The sequence below is a fragment of the Cydia splendana genome, chromosome 13, assembly GCF_910591565.1.
Source record: "Cydia splendana chromosome 13, ilCydSple1.2, whole genome shotgun sequence".
Classification (NCBI taxonomy): Eukaryota; Metazoa; Arthropoda; class Insecta; order Lepidoptera; family Tortricidae; genus Cydia; species Cydia splendana.
Window position 1 is genome coordinate 12,067,564 of NC_085972.1, and position 20,385 is coordinate 12,087,948.

At 36.1% G+C, this 20,385-nt stretch overlaps 1 protein-coding gene across 4 annotated transcripts in view; it reads right to left on the reverse strand.

Annotated features, from left to right (window-relative positions):
* Nucleotides 1–20,385, reverse strand: part of LOC134796095 (uncharacterized) — a 98,419-nt gene that overhangs the window by 71,801 nt on the left and 6,233 nt on the right. Inside the window, exon 1 of one of the 4 annotated variants that reach the window (XM_063768045.1) lies at nt 20,158–20,292. The exons of 2 other annotated variants lie outside the window; for them this stretch is intronic. In XM_063768045.1, coding sequence (XP_063624115.1) covers nt 20,158–20,184 — 27 coding nt within the window. In that variant the 5' untranslated portion in view covers nt 20,185–20,292. Of the gene's footprint in view, nt 1–8,153; nt 8,269–20,157; nt 20,293–20,385 lie in introns of those variants that run through there. One more of the 4 variants, XM_063768047.1, reaches the window with a different exon arrangement.

The following is a 20,385-nucleotide window of genomic DNA, read 5'->3' on the forward strand; positions in this document are numbered from 1 at the left end:
ATAGGGATTCAGTTATAAATGATGAATATACTATATTTGCCAATATTTGGACAAAATTATATTTTTGTTTGATCGCACTGAAACTAAAACGGTGATATTCAATTCCATATCACACCGATCATACGTGCCTTCAAATAGTTTTGTCGCCAAGTTACGGATACTACGACAGCTTTCTGTTAAAAATCAATTTAATGTATGAATGCCCGAAGGTAATCTAACCCTCTTATAAAACATTTCAAATAAATCAATGGGGAGTTTAATCATTACTTAATAAAATAAATCCAGGTTAATCTACGCATGTTAGTAATAAAGTATGTTTATTTATGATGCCATGGTTCGCACGGTGGTTCGTTTGAGAGGTTGAACCTTGACACCATCCCTAAATAGACAACTATAAATACGCGCTCATTGGATTGATGAGAGTCGGTTCATACTTCGTTATATTACGATTAATCCGACCGCTATTAGTTAAGCATTAAAATATTTATTTTATCCGGCTAATTTGGTTCATGGGCTGGTTTACAATCGGAATATAGTGTCTACTGCCTAAATGAAGCCATTCTATCTCCCGCAAAGAAAATCTGTTAATTTATTAGACGTTAGTAATTATTGCACAAAAATCGCACTCAGTTGTTTCATTCGATATGCGACTTATTCAGTTCGGATATGATGGTCGTTCTTGTCTACGTGACAGCGTGATAAAACGGTATCCGTCACTTTCATTCGCGCTCTGTTAAAAAGTGACGGATATTTTGTCACGTGGATAAAGCCATCCATAATAGGCCTGCTGGTCTTCAGTGTAAGTACTAAATACGAAAGTGTTTCGATGAAATACTTATCATATATTAAATATTTTAAATAGATGTGCATTATCGTAAAAAAAAGTACAAACGAAACGGAATATTCCACGTCTGACCAAAACTACACGAAATACATGTTACACAAATCAAAACCCACGAGAATATGACTAAACCAAAACCTTGCGGTTTTTCAATAGCACTGCATTGCAACAGTGGCCTTTAACGATGGACAGTTTGATAGTCATTCAGTCAGAAACATCAAATGATTGAATCTGAACGATATGTGAATCGAATTTAAATAGAACGTTCGCAAAGAACCATTTTTCAATATAGTCTTTTCAATACTTGGTCTAGGACTGTTATTCATAGCGCCTAACCTATACTGAGGTGAACCAATAAGTATAGGCATTATATTACCTATATGTACCTGGTAGTACATTGTATCAAGTAGTAGGGGTAATAGTAAGTGCAGAAATGTACGGAGCAGTATGCAGTTATGCAGCGGGTAGTTCGAAAAACTCGCGATGCTGATGTCAACTTTTAGACAGTCTTCTCCGAGATCATGGAGACAACGCCGTCCTCGAAACGTCGGAGGTAAATTTAAAACTTAATTTTATGCTATTAAGTCCCGTTTTAGTCAATAATAATGAGTAAAAAGCGTGAAAGTTGAAATCAGTGTGTTGGTGTTAAAGTAGAGGTTGGAAATGTAAACCTCATTTCATGAATAATTACTACCTATAGGCTCCGTTTTTTGTTTTGTAATAAAGCTTTAAAATTTGATTTCAATTTTATTTTACCTATTCATAGATAAAATAACGTACAATTCTTATATTTAATAACATTTTATAACATAATAAAAACACTAAAAACTTATAAATAAAAAATAGGTACATAAATATCAAAACGTTCAGTAGTAGCGCTTGTAAAAAGTTCAAGCGCTCCGAAAAATTTTAAGCATGTGCCGCCATCTTGTTTTTATTAAACATAAATGACAAAAAACCTTATTAATATTTTTAGAATATTGGTTCGCATACACAAACGCTCGCCACCGCCGGATGAGCAACGAGAACAACTTTACTGTCCACATTCGCGTGCTCGCGGTCCGATTGCAATTGCACCGCTTTGTTTGCGAGCGACTCAATTAACGACGCCGGGCCCGGCAGGGCTTCCGTCAAACTCACAAAGGGTTAAATTAAAATGTTATTACTGACAATGTAAATGACACTTCGTGATTTTTTTACTGTCTGCTCTTTGTTATGCTGTCGGTGGTGGATATATGCCTTTATCAATGGCGCTTTGTAGTCTCGGAGGAAGATATCACTTATATTGGATTCGTAACGGGAAGAGCGGTTGGGTTCATTATGACTCAAATTATACTATAATTATAATATCTGTGATAAATGCTACTGTTTCCAAAGCATGAAGTACTTAGGTTGAATGAAGTGGGCCTAAAATCTTACTAGATGCCTTTTTGTAACGTTATCGTACGAAAATTGTTATTTGTAAGAATTAAGGAAAAAAGTGTCTTAACTATGTGGTAAGCTAATCTCGTAGCGCTACGCCGTAGCCCTTACAGCTTAATAGGCACACTAGAAAGTGTGATGACAAGACTTAAAAAAATATTATTAGAAAAGTGAGGCCTCGCTAACATGACGAAAATGATAATATAACTCATATACTTAACTATAACTGGACGGCCAATGGGCATGCGTTGAATGTTCTTTTTTCTTACAACTGAAATACATTCAATCTGGACCTGAATCTAGGTCGAAAGTGCAATGTCTCTTTCACGCCCTATTAAAAGTTTTGTCATACATTGTTTAAACTGAATTAAAAAACAAAGTCCTTTAACGTTGTTATTTCTCTATACCCTAACAGCTAACTGAATGAACAGTGTAGTGACAATGGAAGGTGGTGGGGGTTTTCTAAAATTATCCTTAAGGGATCGATCCCGCAGTCTGCAGTCTAGACGGGCATATACGAAGCGGGAAACGTACAAACTTTAATTATATACCTACTTATTCTAGATAAGATTCTGTAGGTATAGCCGGTATAGGTAGCAAGAGCGTTCTTCATAGATACCGCAAAATGCCACAGCATTTTGCGACTGGACGTTGATTCGTGAACAATGGGGTGTGATTTCCACTGCTCTGCGTTTACATAGATTTGTTAATTAAGAAATAAATCTACGATCTTAAATACACTGTGCATGAATGGGATTTTTTTTCTACAGTAGCAGTGGCGGATTTGCCCTAAGGCACAGTAGGCCCGGGCCTAGGGCGGCAAGATATTTAGGGGCGGTAAATTCTGACAAAAAAATCGCTAATGGTAACAAGAAATAACTCAAAATGTAGTCAATATTATGGGTGCCTTGAAAGGAGCGGCTACAGGGCATGGGGCCTAGGGCGGCAAAGACTGCAAATCCGCCACTGTACAGTAGATATCTACATTTACTTTAGTAGGTGGTACCGTTTGCGGTCTATTATCAGAATATACAAATACGAAAAATTACCTACATTTCTATGATGTGTACGAAAATTATTTTTTTTTAAGATTGTCCCGTGTTGAACTACATTTTATATACGTTTTCGATAAGTAAGTACCTATATATTGGTTAACTAAGTTGTATAGACAGGAAAAGGTCAACAATGTATGTTAGTCCAACATATATTATGCAATCTTAGAATTGTTTATTCACGCTGCGGAGACAAATGTTATTAAATGATTTATAGCTTTATTCGATGTTATCGGAAATAAAACCGGGTCGTGGGGTTAGGCTTTAATGGTTTTATCTTAAGCAGCTATTTATTAGGGATAACGAAAGCAATTTAAAATTTGTTTGCACAATTACATAGTAAGTAGTGACTGATATTTTTTAACTAAAACTTGTTAAAAGGTGTACACTGGTGGTTTAAATAAGTTGCTATGTTATCAATCCACATAATAGTTCTTTACCTATATATTAGTATAGATGACAGGAAAACCTATTAGAAATGTGCAGGCAAGCGTGAGTCGGGCTTACATTGTTAAAAATAAGGTCATGTACGGAACCCTTGGAACGCGAGTCCGACTCGCACTTGACCGGTTTTTTTTTTAAATATTTGTGTTAAAGAACAATGTGTTTAATTTTAATTACACGCATTTAATATTTAGGTAAGATAATAATTATCCCGAGGTTTTATATTTATGATGCTATTAATGTATCAATGTATTTTTATTAAAACCAGAAGGTGGGCGTATAAAGATAAGTAAATAAATAGGATCATAAAATAACAATTTCACTATAACTAATTCATAAGGCCAAATAACTAGGGCGTATTGATTTAATTTCATTTATTTACTGGCAACCGTGAATACATCGAATACTATTATACTTCTTCTGTGAACCCGTTGGTAATACAAAATACACAGTAATACATGAACGGGTGTTGGAGGAGTGCGGCCAAAATATAACATTTACAGAAGACAATTATATCGATTAAGGTACAAGTATAATGGAATATTATCAGATAAATAAAAAATTACTTGTTTTTTTTTCATTTAATACGAAATCCTCCTATTATAAAACGAAAATACATAATCTTTCATTGGTTAAAGAGCTCTGGGTGTCTTTGTTTTGTGGAGATGACCTTTAAACTGCATTATATATCGTCGGGTGACAAGCAAAACTCACTAAGTACTAAGTAACAATGCACTTTATTACACTTGTAACACGGTTTATTGTCCAATAATTTCAATGATGTTAGTTAGTGACTTTTGCTTGTCACCCGACAATATATGGTGTTTCACCGATGGTCACCTTAGGTTTTCATCTTAGGTGTTTCAAAAACTGTACGAGGGCCACCATCAGTGAGGACTCCTGGATATGTAGGCATACATTACATGCACTCAAGCCTTTCTCATGCCTTACCACAGGTTCTAGGGCATCACGGCACGCTGTCCCCTTTTCTATACTTGCCGCAAAACGAAGTGGCGAGTCAGGTCATAATGCCATCTCTTTCACTCTTGGTTGGTCTTAACAAGGATAAAGGAGATAGCATTATGATCTCAGTCGCCAGTTAGTTTTGCGGTAAGTATTATAGGGATGTTGAGGCCTAGTCCGTCCGCCGATGCACAGGAATGGCGACCCTGATAAACTCTATTTCACAATCCACCACCAGGGCCACGTAAAGGCCAACATGGCTCTACTAACCCTAATCGCCGCTTTTCTTATCTATTGGACCAGCCATAAAACTGTGAAAAGCAATTGCGGTCACGTTATATCACCTCGAAGCGACTATAACTCTCAGTAATTAATCACCATTGCATGACACTTAATAGTCGCTTATCGTTTTCTTATCTCTTAACATATACAAAGCGGAAACAAGCGCTTCTCTCAACAAAATAATTCATATCTAACATGCTGTTACAATCAATGACTATGTGCGTACGTAAAGTGCGTGGTGAGGGGACTAAAACCGGCGACCACTTTGAGGCGTCAAATCTGAACCTTCGCAAGGTCTAAGCTGGTACAGCGCCTTGTACCCAAGGGCATTAAATCTAAGGATGAAACATTCTACAGTGTATCTACTGCAACCGTAAATATGTATTAAAGGCAAATTGCAATTTTAAAATAAGGTCGGGCACCGTTCGAGCGTCCGAAACGCTCCATTACAGTGACCGCATGTACCCGTACTCTTCAATTTAAGTAAGTATACAAAAACAGCAGCAACAACAGACTAGGTCTCAACAGACTAGACTAGGTACTCTTCAATTTAAGTAAGTATGCAAAAACAGCAGCAACAACAGACTAGGTCTCAACAGACTAGACTAGGTACTCTTCAATTTAAGTAAGTATGCAAAAACAGCAGCAACAACAGACTAGACTAGGTACTCTTCAATTTAAGTAAGTATGCAAAAACAGCAGCAACAACAGACTAGGTCTCAACAGACTAGACTAGGTACTCTTCAATTTAAGTAAGTATGCAAAAACAGCAGCAACAACAGACTAGACTAGGTACTCTTCAATTTAAGTAAGTATACAAAAACAGCAGCAACAACAGACTAGGTCTCAACAGACTAGACTAGGTACTCTTCAATTTAAGTAAGTATGCAAAAACAGCAGCAACAACAGACTAGGTCTCAACAGACTAGACTAGGTACTCTTCAATTTAAGTAAGTATGCAAAAACAGCAGCAACAACAGACTAGACTAGGTACTCTTCAATTTAAGTAAGTATACAAAAACAGCAGCAACAACAGACTAGGTCTCAACAGACTAGACTAGGTACTCTTCAATTTAAGTAAGTATGCAAAAACAGCAGCAACAACAGACTAGACTAGGTACTCTTCAATTTAAGTAAGTATACAAAAACAGCAGCAACAACAGACTAGGTCTCAACAGACTAGACTAGGTACTCTTCAATTTAAGTAAGTATGCAAAAACAGCAGCAACAACAGACTAGACTAGGTACTCTTCAATTTAAGTAAGTATGCAAAAACAGCAGCAACAACAGACTAGGTCTCAACAGACTAGACTAGGTACTCTTCAATTTAAGTAAGTATGCAAAAACAGCAGCAACAACAGACTAGACTAGGTACTCTTCAATTTAAGTAAGTATGCAAAAACAGCAGCAACAACAGACTAGGTCTCAACAGACTAGACTAGGTACTCTTCAATTTAAGTAAGTATGCAAAAACAGCAGCAACAACAGACTAGACTAGGTACTCTTCAATTTAAGTAAGTATGCAAAAACAGCAGCAACAACAGACTAGGTCTCAACAGACTAGACTAGGTACTCTTCAATTTAAGTAAGTATACAAAAACAGCAGCATAATAAGCGCTGGTGGCCTAGCGGTAAGAGCGTGCGACTTGCAATCCGGAGGTCGCGGGTTCAAACCCCGGCTCGTACCAATGAGTTTTTTCGGAACTTATGTACGAAATATCATTTGATATTTACCAGTCGCTTTTCGGTGAAGGAAAACATCGTGAGGAAACCGGACTACTCCTAATAAGGCTTAGTTTCCCCTCTGGGTTGGAAGGTCAGATGGCAGTCGCTTTCGTAAAAACTAGTGCCTACGTCAATTCTTGGGATTAGTTGTCAAAGCGGACCCCAGGCTCCCATGAGCCGTGGCAAAATGCCGGGATAACGCGAGGAAGAAGAAGAGACAAAAACAGCAGCATGCTTACCAAATGGTTATGTAGCTACTAGCTATATGTATGTTAGCGTGCGCTATGATAAACACAAACAAGACAAAAACACAAGACACTGTGATATAAATAATTTAAAATAACAACTCATATTGATATATTTAAAGGCTCCGTTTTTGTTGCCTGTTTTTTTTTATATTTTAGTACCCTTTTCTATTTTTTTAAACTACCCAAATTCGATTAATTAGTTGACCAGTTAAATACGTGCCTATAAATACCTCCGCCTTTTATTTGCCTCAATCTAATCCAAATGTATTTCCAACTTAATCTGATTAACAGTACGTCACGCTAGCATATAACTCACATATAACTGTAAGGTTTCGCTTTAGCAGATGATGATGCCCAGATACACACAAACGAATACGATTTCAATAATAATTAGGTACTTAAATTTTAATAAGAAAATTACTTCCAGGTGAAGACTGCACCAACATAACAAAAACAAACTACTAAGTTAACATTTGACGTAGAGCAAGTAATAACGTAGGTATTATATGTAGTTATGTCCCTATATATTATATTACTCTTTGCTGATGTCAACTTGAAGTCAAAAGTGTTAAAAGGTACAAAAAATAATATTTACACATGTTTAATTGTAACGTATTATTGCCATAAAAGATTATTAATTATAATATTACCTACTTAATTCTTATGTCGTTAATTTTATTATATCCCAAAGATTTATTTTAATTAGATACGGAACAGAACAGCCTATAACATAACATAGAACAGAGTACCTATTAATTAATGTTGTTATAACGCCTATCAAATATAGGTAGACTTACATATGTATTATGTACCGCGGTTTCAAGGAATAAAAGAGGGCAGTTAAGTATTTTACTACTGGATATATACATATATGGGTTGTGAGTCTGGGATATATGGGATGTCTGTTTCTTTGCTCGTTCTGCAGCCCAAACGAATTGACATATTTTTATACGTTTAGTTACTGTAATCAGTTTAGTTTTTAATTAATTTTACTGGTAAGTATTATAATTTTTATTAGTGTTTATTAGCTAAACAATTAATCGTATTGGATAAAATACGAAATTTAAAGAAACTTTTTTTAACTAGTACAATGTACCTAGGTGTGTTATGATTTCCATTCATAAAGTGGGTAATTGGGTATGCTCTTTTGCTGCTGTGTGTACACATAGCCCTTACCATTGATATGTCTATCAGAAAGGTTGTCCTCTTCGTCCCATAGAGGCCGGTCATATCGACGAGACCGGCGCTCAATGTTGCCATAGTACTGGAACTCCATCACACTACAACACGCGATTATTCGAACTGAGAAACGTTTAAAACACCAAAAACGCTAACAGTCACAAACACACCACGACTCCGTTATAGTTTACGCGATACTGCCATTTCTCAGCGTCTCAACCGAGATAAGAGTAACGACATTTTGTTAGCGTTTATTTCTTCATAATGATAGTCCAGCGGCTTTCCGAGTGTTTTCTCTTTTACGAAATTGCTTTCTGTCTAGCGCCTCCACGATTGTTCTTTGGCAAACAACAAACAACTGCAGAATCACATCGGATGGCAGCCGGTTAGCAAACAGTAAGTATGTGGAGAAATGGACTCCAGCTACTTCTTTAGGTTTGCGAAGATACGATTTCGCAACTGGCCATTGACATGAAGATGAGGGCTTGATGTTAAGTGTGAGTATACACTTTCTGAGATTCTTTGTGTCGGCTATTCTGTATTACTTGCTATAAAATGCAGGGTTATATTTGATTAAGTTTTATATAGGATGGTTTTGCTGGTACGGCACCAACATCAAAACAGTAAAAGTTGGTTACTATAAATACCTACAATACAACAACAGCTGAATATCAATAAATTAAGTTACTAACACGGAATAAAGGTTACACTACAGGCGGGCTTATGCTAAAGAGCGATCTCTTCCAGTCAAGAATTGGGTAGTGGAGATAAGAAAGAAAACAGAATAGTGTAAAACAGAAAACAGTAGGTGCTGCGTAAAGTGATGATGATGTAAGAACATTATAGTTAGTGTCAGTCAAATAATATACTCGTACCTATATGTACAAATTAATATTTTAAAGGCAGAACACTAATTAATGACAGTTAATGCTCAATAAGCAAAGGATTTAGCACGTTTTACGAGTAAATCAGGAGGAAGAGACTTCTATAGGTAATCGGATAGCCTGGAAATTACATAAAAATACGTACGAATTATAAAATTTTGAAGAGGAAGAGTGCACAGAGAAAAACAAATTTTGAGATCTGTAAGACTTGAGGTAACCGAAATGCTCCTTTGGGGAGTTTCAAATAATAAATATATAGATTTAAAAATAATACTACAGAGAAGACAAAGTACCTCTGTGTGAGTTATGAGGATAACTGTGATAGGGAACCACTAGAGCTCAGAACGGAAACTAGAAACATGGAGTTAACCATGAGGTTAATTTCATGTATTATATTAAATACTTCTAAGTATAATTATGCCACGCCACGCTTTTATGACATTTGCAGATAGTTTTGCGATTCAATATTCTTCAGGCTTTTTTTTATGTGGACAGGCCTGTTCACTTCCTAAGAAAGTTATGTCCCCAAATAATTGCGCATGTATGCACCTGAAGCTTCTATGTGTGCTTTGGCCTCCTAGAAAAAGTTGCCAGTAATCAAAATAAAAACAGTTTTCTACAGCAACATTGCTCCCAACTAAGATTTAAATTTACACGAATATTTTACATTATTAATCATAAAACGGGACTTAAAACACTTAAAACTTAATTACACGCGATTAAGTTTTATAATGAATATTTGCTTCCAACTGTCTTTATCAATGTTTATAAAATATATGGAGGGTAGGTACGTCTACCCACCATAATAAAAAAATATATTTGTCAATGACTCTGTCCAACTGCTGTGGTTAAAGTTCATAACGAAAATTTTATTTATTAAATCATTAAATAATAAATACAACGTAGCGGTACTACCACTTAAGACTCTGTAAGTCTGTACCTACATGGATTACAGCAATGCACATAGAAAATGTGCTAAATGCGGAGCGAAATTCATAGCTTTAGTGGGTTCAGAAGGAACCGCGTCATAACGCATCGGGAAAGCGTATTAATTAACCGTGAAGAAATGTATGAATACAAGTTGGAAATCTGTGTAAAATGCCGTGTGTAAAGTGTAGTGTATCTGTGTGTGTAAAGTGTGTAAAGTGTAATAGGTAGGCATGCCTAAAGTTATTTGTATTATACCACAGACTACTAGGCTTGTATGGGTTGAGGACTCTTTTATATATTTCCTTTATGATTATACTGAAAACTTTGTGAATGCGCTTTATTAATGTCTATTTTTTTATTAAGTTGTCAGGGTTTAATTTTCAGTGTATATTTATATATGTAAAACATTTTTTAATAAATAAAATAATACAATCTAAATATGCCTTTTATTTAAATCAATTGATAATACCACAAACAAGGGGTAATATTTGCATCTTTCATATATTTCGTGATATGAAGATAACAAATATGTTTATCAACAGAATTACTACCTATACCTAGGTACCAATACCCGCCAGGCTAAACCGGTTGTCAACTTTAGTTCCATTGGTACACAACGACGGCGCCACTAGTATAAACGTATAAACGGTTGGGGACATTTTTTTGTATGGAGTTACCGTTCGTCTCCTAGTGAGTATTATATTCTTTGATGTGGACACACCTTCAGGCTTTTATTATGTGGACACACCTTTAGATCGTGTCTGATCAACTACGTTTGACTGCACATGTATTTAGAATACTATAGCAGTCAACAAATGGTCAGTCACTTAGCACGTTACGGTCGTATTTACAGCAGTATGCTAATCGAATAGTTTGTCAGGTACTTGTTGCCAATACTTTTATTCGTAAGCAAGTTCTTATTAAAGTTATTATTTCACTTACGATTCATATACGGCTAACCCTAATAATTTCAATATTCCCGTTTGTATAGTTATCATCAATTGCAGCAGATGCATCCACAATAAGTGCTTAATATGACACGTCGTCGCATCCGCTACTATGAGACTATGAGTGCTGACTGTATCCACCACAGGTACTACCACCAACCATGAAGGTGAAATACTTATTATAAAAAATATCGCCTCGAGCCAGGTGCCTCAACGACTATCCAGCTACACAAGTGAGCTATCGAAACGCTACTTGATTTAATTAAGTATCGTATCAATTACTTCTAATTCAGGACATTTTACAGACCACTCCTTGAGAATTTAAGTGTCACTATATTAAATCAAGGACCTTTTAAGTAGTGACTTAAATTTCTAAGCGAACATTATTCCTTACAAATGCAAAAACTGCTCAGAGCGGTCGAGAGCCGATATACCACTGATGTAGGTAATATGTTAATCCCGTGTGAGTTGGTACTATTAGGTACGTAGTAAATAATAACTAAATACCCACCTTGGTATATGTACATTAAAATAAGTCGTCAGCCACCTCTATTATCTATTCATCCATAAAACCACTTATATACGATAGTGATAAATAGATGCAAGTGATGTAATCTTCATCCTTAACACACATAACTGACATAACATAGGTATAGAATATAGAACCGCAGTCTTTTGTTCATGTGAATGATTTCTAACTTCAGTTGACATGACGTGACATGAGGATCACGATGTCATTCAAGAATCTATTGCGGTGAATATCAATAGAGAAATCCCGTAACCACTTATATCATTGGCCTGTAACATCAATAAGATCTATATTTTATTCAGGGCTATAGGTATGTACTTGCAATATGAAAATGTTTTAAAAGGTAGATAATAATTCGAATGTAATAGATCAAATTTTTGTTATACAAAAAAATGTCGGTTGTCAGTGGCGGATTTGTCCTAAAGCCCAGTAGGCCCGGGACTAGGGCGGCAAATTGTGACAAAAAATTCGCTGATGATAACAAGAAATAACTCAAAATGTAGTCAATATGATGGGTGATGAGAAAGGGGCGGCTACAGTGCCTGGGGCCTAGGGCGGCAAATACTGTAAATCCGCCACTGTCCCTTGTTTTTTACGCAAAGCAATCCTAAACTCAGATACTCAATGCCAAGGCAACAGCTTATAGGTTATTTGGGAAATAATTGTAGGAAATTAAAGATCTATTAATTTACATAAGAAATCATATCGGGGAAATCCGATGACAAGATTTCTTAGGAAGAATTTTTGCGGATTACCTAGTCGTATAGGATAGTGACTCAGTGGAAACGACATTATTAGTAACTGCAAGGACATCCTGGCACGCTTACTATGAATAGATCAAAATAGTAAGGTGTAATAAGTCAAGGTTATTTGACCCAGGGTGAAATGCTCTTCAAAAATAACTAAACACCTAAAGTTATTTTAAATTGTACCCATTAAGCCCAGTTAAATTTTCCTACCACGGAAGTGACAAGAAATTGAACGTGCATATTCTTCATTCGATGTCTCGAAATGATAACCAAAACTATATTAACTAATATTGAATTTTGAATCAGAAATTATTTATTTGCATCATTAATTATTTATTAGTTTCTTAACATTGCCCCACAATTGTTGGCTGCAACTATACCTAAGAGAGTGCTGCAGAACAGTGGACACTGTAAAGTCCCAGTGTGTCACCTATATGAGACTCATATAGGTAACACACTGGGACTGGGACAAATTCATTACACCTACTAGGTAGTTCTACTTGTTAGATACCTGTCAAACGACTAAACCCGACTTCGTTGTTCATTGACCTCAGCTGTCTCCAATGAGTCCAATGTGACAGTTACGCTCACGATCTTGAAATTAATCGCAATGACATGAGAATTAAATTTTCCGTGATGTCTGGTTTCCAAGTGCCGGTCACCCTTCCGCGACCTTCCCTTGTTTGTCTGAGATAGTTCGTTCAAGCAGCAAATGAAGCTGCGAGGCAAAAATAATTAATTTGTACACGATAAGACGTGTGTGCAAAACATACACACGCTTATCACTTGCTGCCTATCACCTAGTACAATAACATGTGACAGAAACGCTTTAATTTACTAACGTAGTCAAACAATAAGGTAGGTACTATCTTAATATATTCAATGTTTTGTAGGCAAACATATGATATAGCAGAACATTTTTACAGTCATTGTGAACATTAATTGTCACATGTAATGCAGAATAACGTTAAATGCGTGCATGGTAATGTTAACTTGCAAATTATTGAGTACATAATGAATGGAAAGTAAGGCTTTCTCTTAGAGAACCAGAAACCTAATTTTTATCCACTTCAAGACTATTTGCATATTAATTTATTTAAGTATTACTTTTAATTGATTGCACTAATTTTTACATGCCACATATGACAAAACTTCCGTGAGACACAGACATTAAATATACATATTAAGAACGGGTCACTCACGTTTTTTTAAGTCGAAAAACGTTCGACATGTTTCACTCCGTACCGAGGAGTGTCATCAGGAGCTTGCGTTGACGGTGACGGACCGACGCAGCAGCGCAGCGTTTTTCGACTTAAAATACGTGAGTAACCTGTGTGATGTAAAGCCCGTATTGTTAAGTATAGGGACAGATTAAACCTGGTCTAACTGTTGGCATGTGTATTATTTTGTATTACTATGTTCTAAGAGTTTGATCTGAGGGTATTTTTAAGCTACATATATCTGATTTAAAAAGGTTTGAATTTTTTTTTATTTTAGGGACTTTATGCTTTTAATACCGTATAGCAAATACAGTCCGGACAAGCCTATCGAGCTGAATTTGAGACTATTTCACCGACTCTTTGGTACGATTTAAAGTAACAACAGGTTAAGACGAAACGGGAGCTGAGCTAAAAGTCAATTTTGAGATTTCAAGCTGAATATACCCGTCGCTCTGACGGGGCGTGAGAGACTGTATTTGTGTGTGTAATGCACGCACACAGATGCGTACGCTTGCACCCGCGCGCGCCTCATTGCCGACAATTTGCAATGTTATTTTTCGTGCGTTACTGCCACGAGGCGTTCACTTATTACTTACTGTGTTGCGATTGAATTTTATTTTAATGGCTTACGTTTACGGAACTCGATAATCTTTCTACTACTGTGACTTGGCTTTGTTTACTTGACTTTGCTGATCAGCTTATTGTTTTGGACTCCGTGAGTTGTGGTTACCTATTGGACCGCACGCAATTCATCTACCTTTATTCAAGTAATTAAGCGTAATTAGCCGAAACCTTTATAAGAGTGTAATTCATAAGAAGTACATAAGATATAATTTATGTACTGGTTTGCTGTTAGCTTTTAATTGTATCACTTTACATATATGTTACTCAAATAACTAACACGGTTACACTGTTGTAAGAACATTATTTTTCAGGTAGGCCTTATTATACCTACTATAGGCCTTATTACCTCCTAGTACCTTAGTAGTAGTAGTACTACTACGGAAATTGATTCAAAGACTCAAGACTGACTTAAGTGGCAGTAGGGTGTAGGGTTTTTTCTAGGCTTAATGAGTTCGCTGAAGCTTATTTTTTATACTTAGCGCACAGAACCACTAGTTTAACAGTATCAGCTCTAACCACATGTCACCATTTTGTCCTTTACGTAACAAACTCAGGGGCCCAGAATATCCGATGTACCTATCAAATCAAGGTTCTGTACCAAATAAGGCCCGGTTATTATAGTTTGTTATTTTTTAGCATTAGAAAGAAGGTAAACAATCATGACGTGTCTTTTTATTAATAATTATTGAAAAACGCTTTCAAAAATTAGTTTATATTACTTATGAAAGCAAAAGAATATAAAAAAGTATATGATTAATACATACATACATACATACATACAATCACGCCTATTTCCCGGAGGGGTAGGCAGAGACCACGGATTTCCACTTGCTACGATCCTGACATACCACTTTCGCTTCCTTCACATTCATAACATTCCTCATACACGCTCGCCGGTTTAGGGTGCTCTTGCTCATTAATATGATTAATATGATTTATAATTCTAACATATTTGCTATGACTTATTTTTCAATGGTAATTTTTAATAAGACATGTCAAAATCTGTTACCTTAATGCAAAAAAAACGAACTTTAAGCGTGCTAACTTTCAAAATTTCATTTTTTATAAGATAGTATAAGTAGATGGGCAAAAATTTTGCGTCCATGTCCACCAGTGAGTAAGTGATTGAGATACCTAAACATTTAACTTTATAATGTAAAATGATATAATTTACTAACCTACTCGTTTAATTTCAGGTAGGTTGAATAAGGAACCAAGTAACCATGGGGAGGAGCAGTATTTACTAACATTTTCTTTTTGGGTCTTCAGAGTGTACCGTTTCCTTTTTTTTGCACATATTACACTTAAATATATATTCTCTGTGTAAACCCTTACGTCTTTCAATGACAAAGGCAAGATCAGCAAATGTACAATTTGTATGATCGTGCCTGATATTTGAGATCACAGAAAATAAAAAATTTATATCCACTATTCTGCGACCTTCTAAAATTTTGTTTTATCATGATTCATGATCAAAAAGCTCGGATTCAATAGTCATATCAAACGTCGATTATGCAGTTGATGATGAGCTTGCATTTTCTACCATTGGTGCTGCAAATGCATCAACCGGTGGCGATAAACTTTGCCCTCTTGTAAAACAAATTACTATTGTGATTGTGTCCAGCAAAAGGCCAAAATTCGGTTTACTTTCCTGTTTAAAATATTACTAATTTATTCATATTTCAGATTAGGTACATAGGTAACTGTCTGAATGTTACAATGCCAGCTGGCAAATTCTATCACATTTGTTTGTTTGGTAGTCATGGTAACATTCACTTACATTGATATCCTTATTAAGATCTGTATCTTATTATCCAGACCTTAAAATATTGCCACCGTTGCCCTTTAAAAAAATACTGTTTAAATAATTGGCTACTCAAACAATGCTTCTATAGTATAAATAATGACTACACAAAAATGGGTAGTATTGTATATAATGCACGAAATAAGGCCCGATTCTTAAGCGGGTTTAAATTTTGAGGCCATGTCCGCTAATACTATAGACAAAATATCAAGTTTAATAAACAGAAAAAAAAAACATTGATGATTGATGATTATTTTATAATTTAGGCCTTACTTTGTAATTTAAAGTAGAGTTAGGCCAAGAAAAATCTATAGCGATTTTGATAGAACACGCAGTGCAAGTATTATTTCAAATGTCGCTTCTATGAAATTATGACATATAAATAACACTTGCACTGCGTGTGCTATCAAAATTGCTGTAGACTTTTCTTGGTCTGACTCTAAAATATTCTTTATTACACCACAAACATAAAAACAAATTTAAAAAAAACCGGCGAAGTGCAAGTCGGACTCGCACACGAAGGGTTCCGTACCATTATTTATAAAAACGGTCACCCATCCAAGTACTGACCCCGCCCGACGTTGCTTAACTTCGGTCAAAAATCACGTTTGTTGTATGGGAGGCCCCACTAAAAATTTTATTTAACCTGTTTTTAGTATTTGTTGTTATAGCGGCAACAGAAATAAATCATCTGTGAAAATTTGAACTGTCTAGCTATCACGGTTCGTGAGATACAGCCTGGTGACAGACGGACGGACGGACAGCGGCATCTTAGTAATAGGGTCCCGTGTTTTACCCTTTGGGTACGGAACCCTAAAACCGATTTACAATGTAGATAAAGGTAGCAACAGGCGGTCTTATCGCTGTTAGTTCTTATTCTTCGTTTGTTTAGCATTAGAGTGAAGGTGACGTGTCTTTTTTAAGCATGCAATCGTATAATTATTTAGCTTTTTTAGGGTTCCGTACCCAAAGGGTAAAACGGGACCCTATTACTAAGACTTCGCTGTCCGTCCGTCCGTCCGTCCGTCCGTCCGTCCGTCCGTCCGTCCGTCCGTCTGTCACCAGGCTGTATCTCACGAACCGTGATAGCTAGACAGTTGAAATTTTCACAGATGATGTATTTCTGTTGCCGCTATAACAACAAATACTAAAAACAGAATAAAATAAATATTTAAATGGGGCTCCCATACAACAAACGTGATTTTTGACCAAAGTTAAGCAACGTCGGGAGTGGTCAGTATTTGGATGGGTGACCGTTTTTTTTTTTTGCTTTTTTTTAGTTTATTTTTTTTGCATTATGGTACGGAACCCTTCGTGCGTGAGTCCGACTCGCACTTGCCCGGTTTTTATTTGTAATAGTTATGTACTTAGTGGTTAATATTAGTATTTACTATTTTTTTTTTCAATAATGCTTAAAAACGAAGTATAGACATGACAACCAAATATTAACGCCATTGTAGGGCAGGATATACAGAACATGAATCATTTGTACTGTCACGCTCCGTGATTGTTGAGCCATTTAGGGTTCTAGCTAAATTGGACATTCCATAGAGCACGAGTAAGTATGGAACAACCAATTCAGCTAAGACCCTAAATTGCTCGACAATTACGAAGCGTGCCTGTAGGTACCTAAAAATTTTGTTAACCCGTTTTAACCATGCAATAAAATATTTTTGATTTTGATTTCTAATTTGAAATATTAGAATCAAAAAGTTCATAATAGATTGTATATCATAACTACAAAAATGTGTTCCCTACTCTCAACCCAAAACCCCTTGTATCTTAGGATCTAGATATTTTCACACAAGACGGTTTATCGATAACTTCTTACATCACTAGATTATCGACATTAAATGTCGACTATTGCCCATCACTTTTCTGGCTGTGTACGTATTTAGAAACTTGACTCCGCCCCTAAAATTAGTGCGATAGGGACAACTGCAGCTGAGGCGAAAAATCCTGCGTAAAAATGACAAAAATCGAGGTTTCGTAGTCCTCTTTTTCCTCCCCCAAAACTTAACCAATCGTAACCAAATTTGGAAATCTAAATGATTATGAAATTATCTGTGTCGGACCGTTTTGCTTTTTTGGCTAATTTATATCAGTTTTGAATACCACGCCTCTCATTGCGGCATAGTCTATTAGGCCATTTTGGCCGTTTTTGAAGGGCTCTAGCGCCTTAAAAAACAAAAATATCAAAAAAAGCAAAACGGTCCGACACAGATATTGACAATATTAATCTGTGTTGAAAAAATCATTGCTCTAGCTTCAAAAACCACGGAGGAAAACGAGGACTACGTTTGTATGGAGGAATGACCACTCCTGTTGGCTCTTAAAACCAAAGCCTAACGGACATTCATGGCGTTGATCCATCGCTAGAGCGGGTCGATAGAAACACTCCATGATAGTTATATTAGATGTCAAAGTCATAGTTGTCGTAAGTAGCATGCCATATTCTCTAAAAGGCCACCATGCACAGATCCTAAACTTTTTTTTTACGAAAAAAAATTCTTAGACTATGTCCAGATGTTTCGCTATACGAATCATCTGTAATTGCTGTTTACATAGTACGATTCTTTTTGTGTGATATCGTCTTGTTCGCAAACCGCAAATTTTCTTGTAGTATTTGTCAGCATTCGTAATTGTTACTCGAGAGGATTGGGTAAATTTTGTCCAAACCATAGGCTTTACGTCGAGGTCCCAGGACGAAATGTGTTCCTTATTAAAGCACTAATTAAACACATGTGTAATTTTGAAATAAAAATATAATACCAAAAAAAACGGCTAAGTAAAGTTGTCCCTAGAATTAACGATACAGTCTTTAACTGCGTCGAAATATCGGGAGTTCGAAAACAATACAAAAGGTAATCACGGTTCATATCCCGGTCGATATAATTAAGTCTATGCTTTATCATTGCTAAATGATTTTACGGTATTACAATATCATACGGTACAGTGGGTATGCTTTTTTGCAGCTGGGTGCACATTTATTAAGAAAAAAATACCATATACACACACCAAGACTATACAGTCACGAAGATATATACCGAGGTACTTTTAAAGAAGGTTTTGAAGAAGGTACATTTAATTACTGAGTACGGCTATTAAAAATAAAATTAAATCTTCCGATCCAAGTTATTAAAGGCGCCCACTCACATTACCGAACCTAATCCCGATAAGGCCGATACTTTATCCTTTACATTTTATACCTACGCTTATTAGATACCCACCTAATAGTCTAAATCAAGCTCAAGCAGACCAGAAGTTTTCTTGATAATCAGAATGCAAAGAGGAAACGTAACATGAGAAGGAGGAAATAAAGATAACCTAAACGAATTAAACATAAGGCGTATCCAGACTAGTAAATTTTTCGCCAATCTGATTAAATTGCCCGATCGAATCAGGACGTGCGGACGAAAATTTGGCTCGCCGAATTCAATTCAACCGCCCATAATTACCGATATTACCAATAAAATGAGGTGCGGACGCAAGAATACCAATTTGTGACGCCAGTATTTTCGTTCTGGTGCATTTTTTCAATTTAGAGGGCTCTAATATCACCATAAATCTAAAATTGGTGATTAAATTGGAGATTGCCGCCAATTTCATTTCTGATCAAATCGGCCGATTTGATCATCCCGTCTGGATACCGCTTTAGAAAGAGAAAGGACCTGATGCCCTTTAAACGTCCGGTACACGATCATCGGCTAAGCTACTAAGGCGGGGCCGGTCACATGACTACAACATGTACACATGCTCTTATAATACATACCAATTACAATCATTATCAGTCGTTAAGGGCGACCGGTGCCAGAAACCTCAACTGTATCAAGCAGTTAGGTTTAAATTATTTTCTAACCTTGTGCTGATTATATAAGTCAAGCCTGACATAGATTTGTTAAAGTCTGGGTTGGAATTGATTTTCTCAGCACAATTAATTATATCTAAGTAGACGTTATTTCGAGTTGACCGTTATCAAAATCACATTAAATGGATACAGATTTAATTGAGAGGCGGTGTCGCCGGGCGGTAGTCAATGAACTTCAAAAAACTAATTAATTTACAAAGAAATAGTACATCACAATTACAAAAAAAATAGCATTTTCAATGCAGAGATACTGTTATAATAAAGTCATTAAATATTTGCGTTGTATTAACAGTTCTTTCTCAAATGTAAAAGACGAGTCTGCTACTATTTCGCAACAAAGAAAAGTGGCTTATTTATTGCCAGGTTTCAGCCAGTTACAAAGTCAATTGTAGCCGTTAACGATATTTAAACAATGATATATAATAAACAATTAAAATGTTACTCACGCCGGGACTCCTAATCCATCCGTACATATTGATATTTATTTATTTGAAAAGCTTTCAGGCACTGGAAGGCACTCGACGTCAACTTCAACCGGCATTTATAGTTTTCTAGAGGAGGCGTGATCGCATGCACGTATACCGAAACACTGAGGCAGGAGGGCTAATCAAGCGACTTACATAACGCTAAAGCCTTCGTCAAACACCCCACAACGACTGATTATTTTTCGCGAG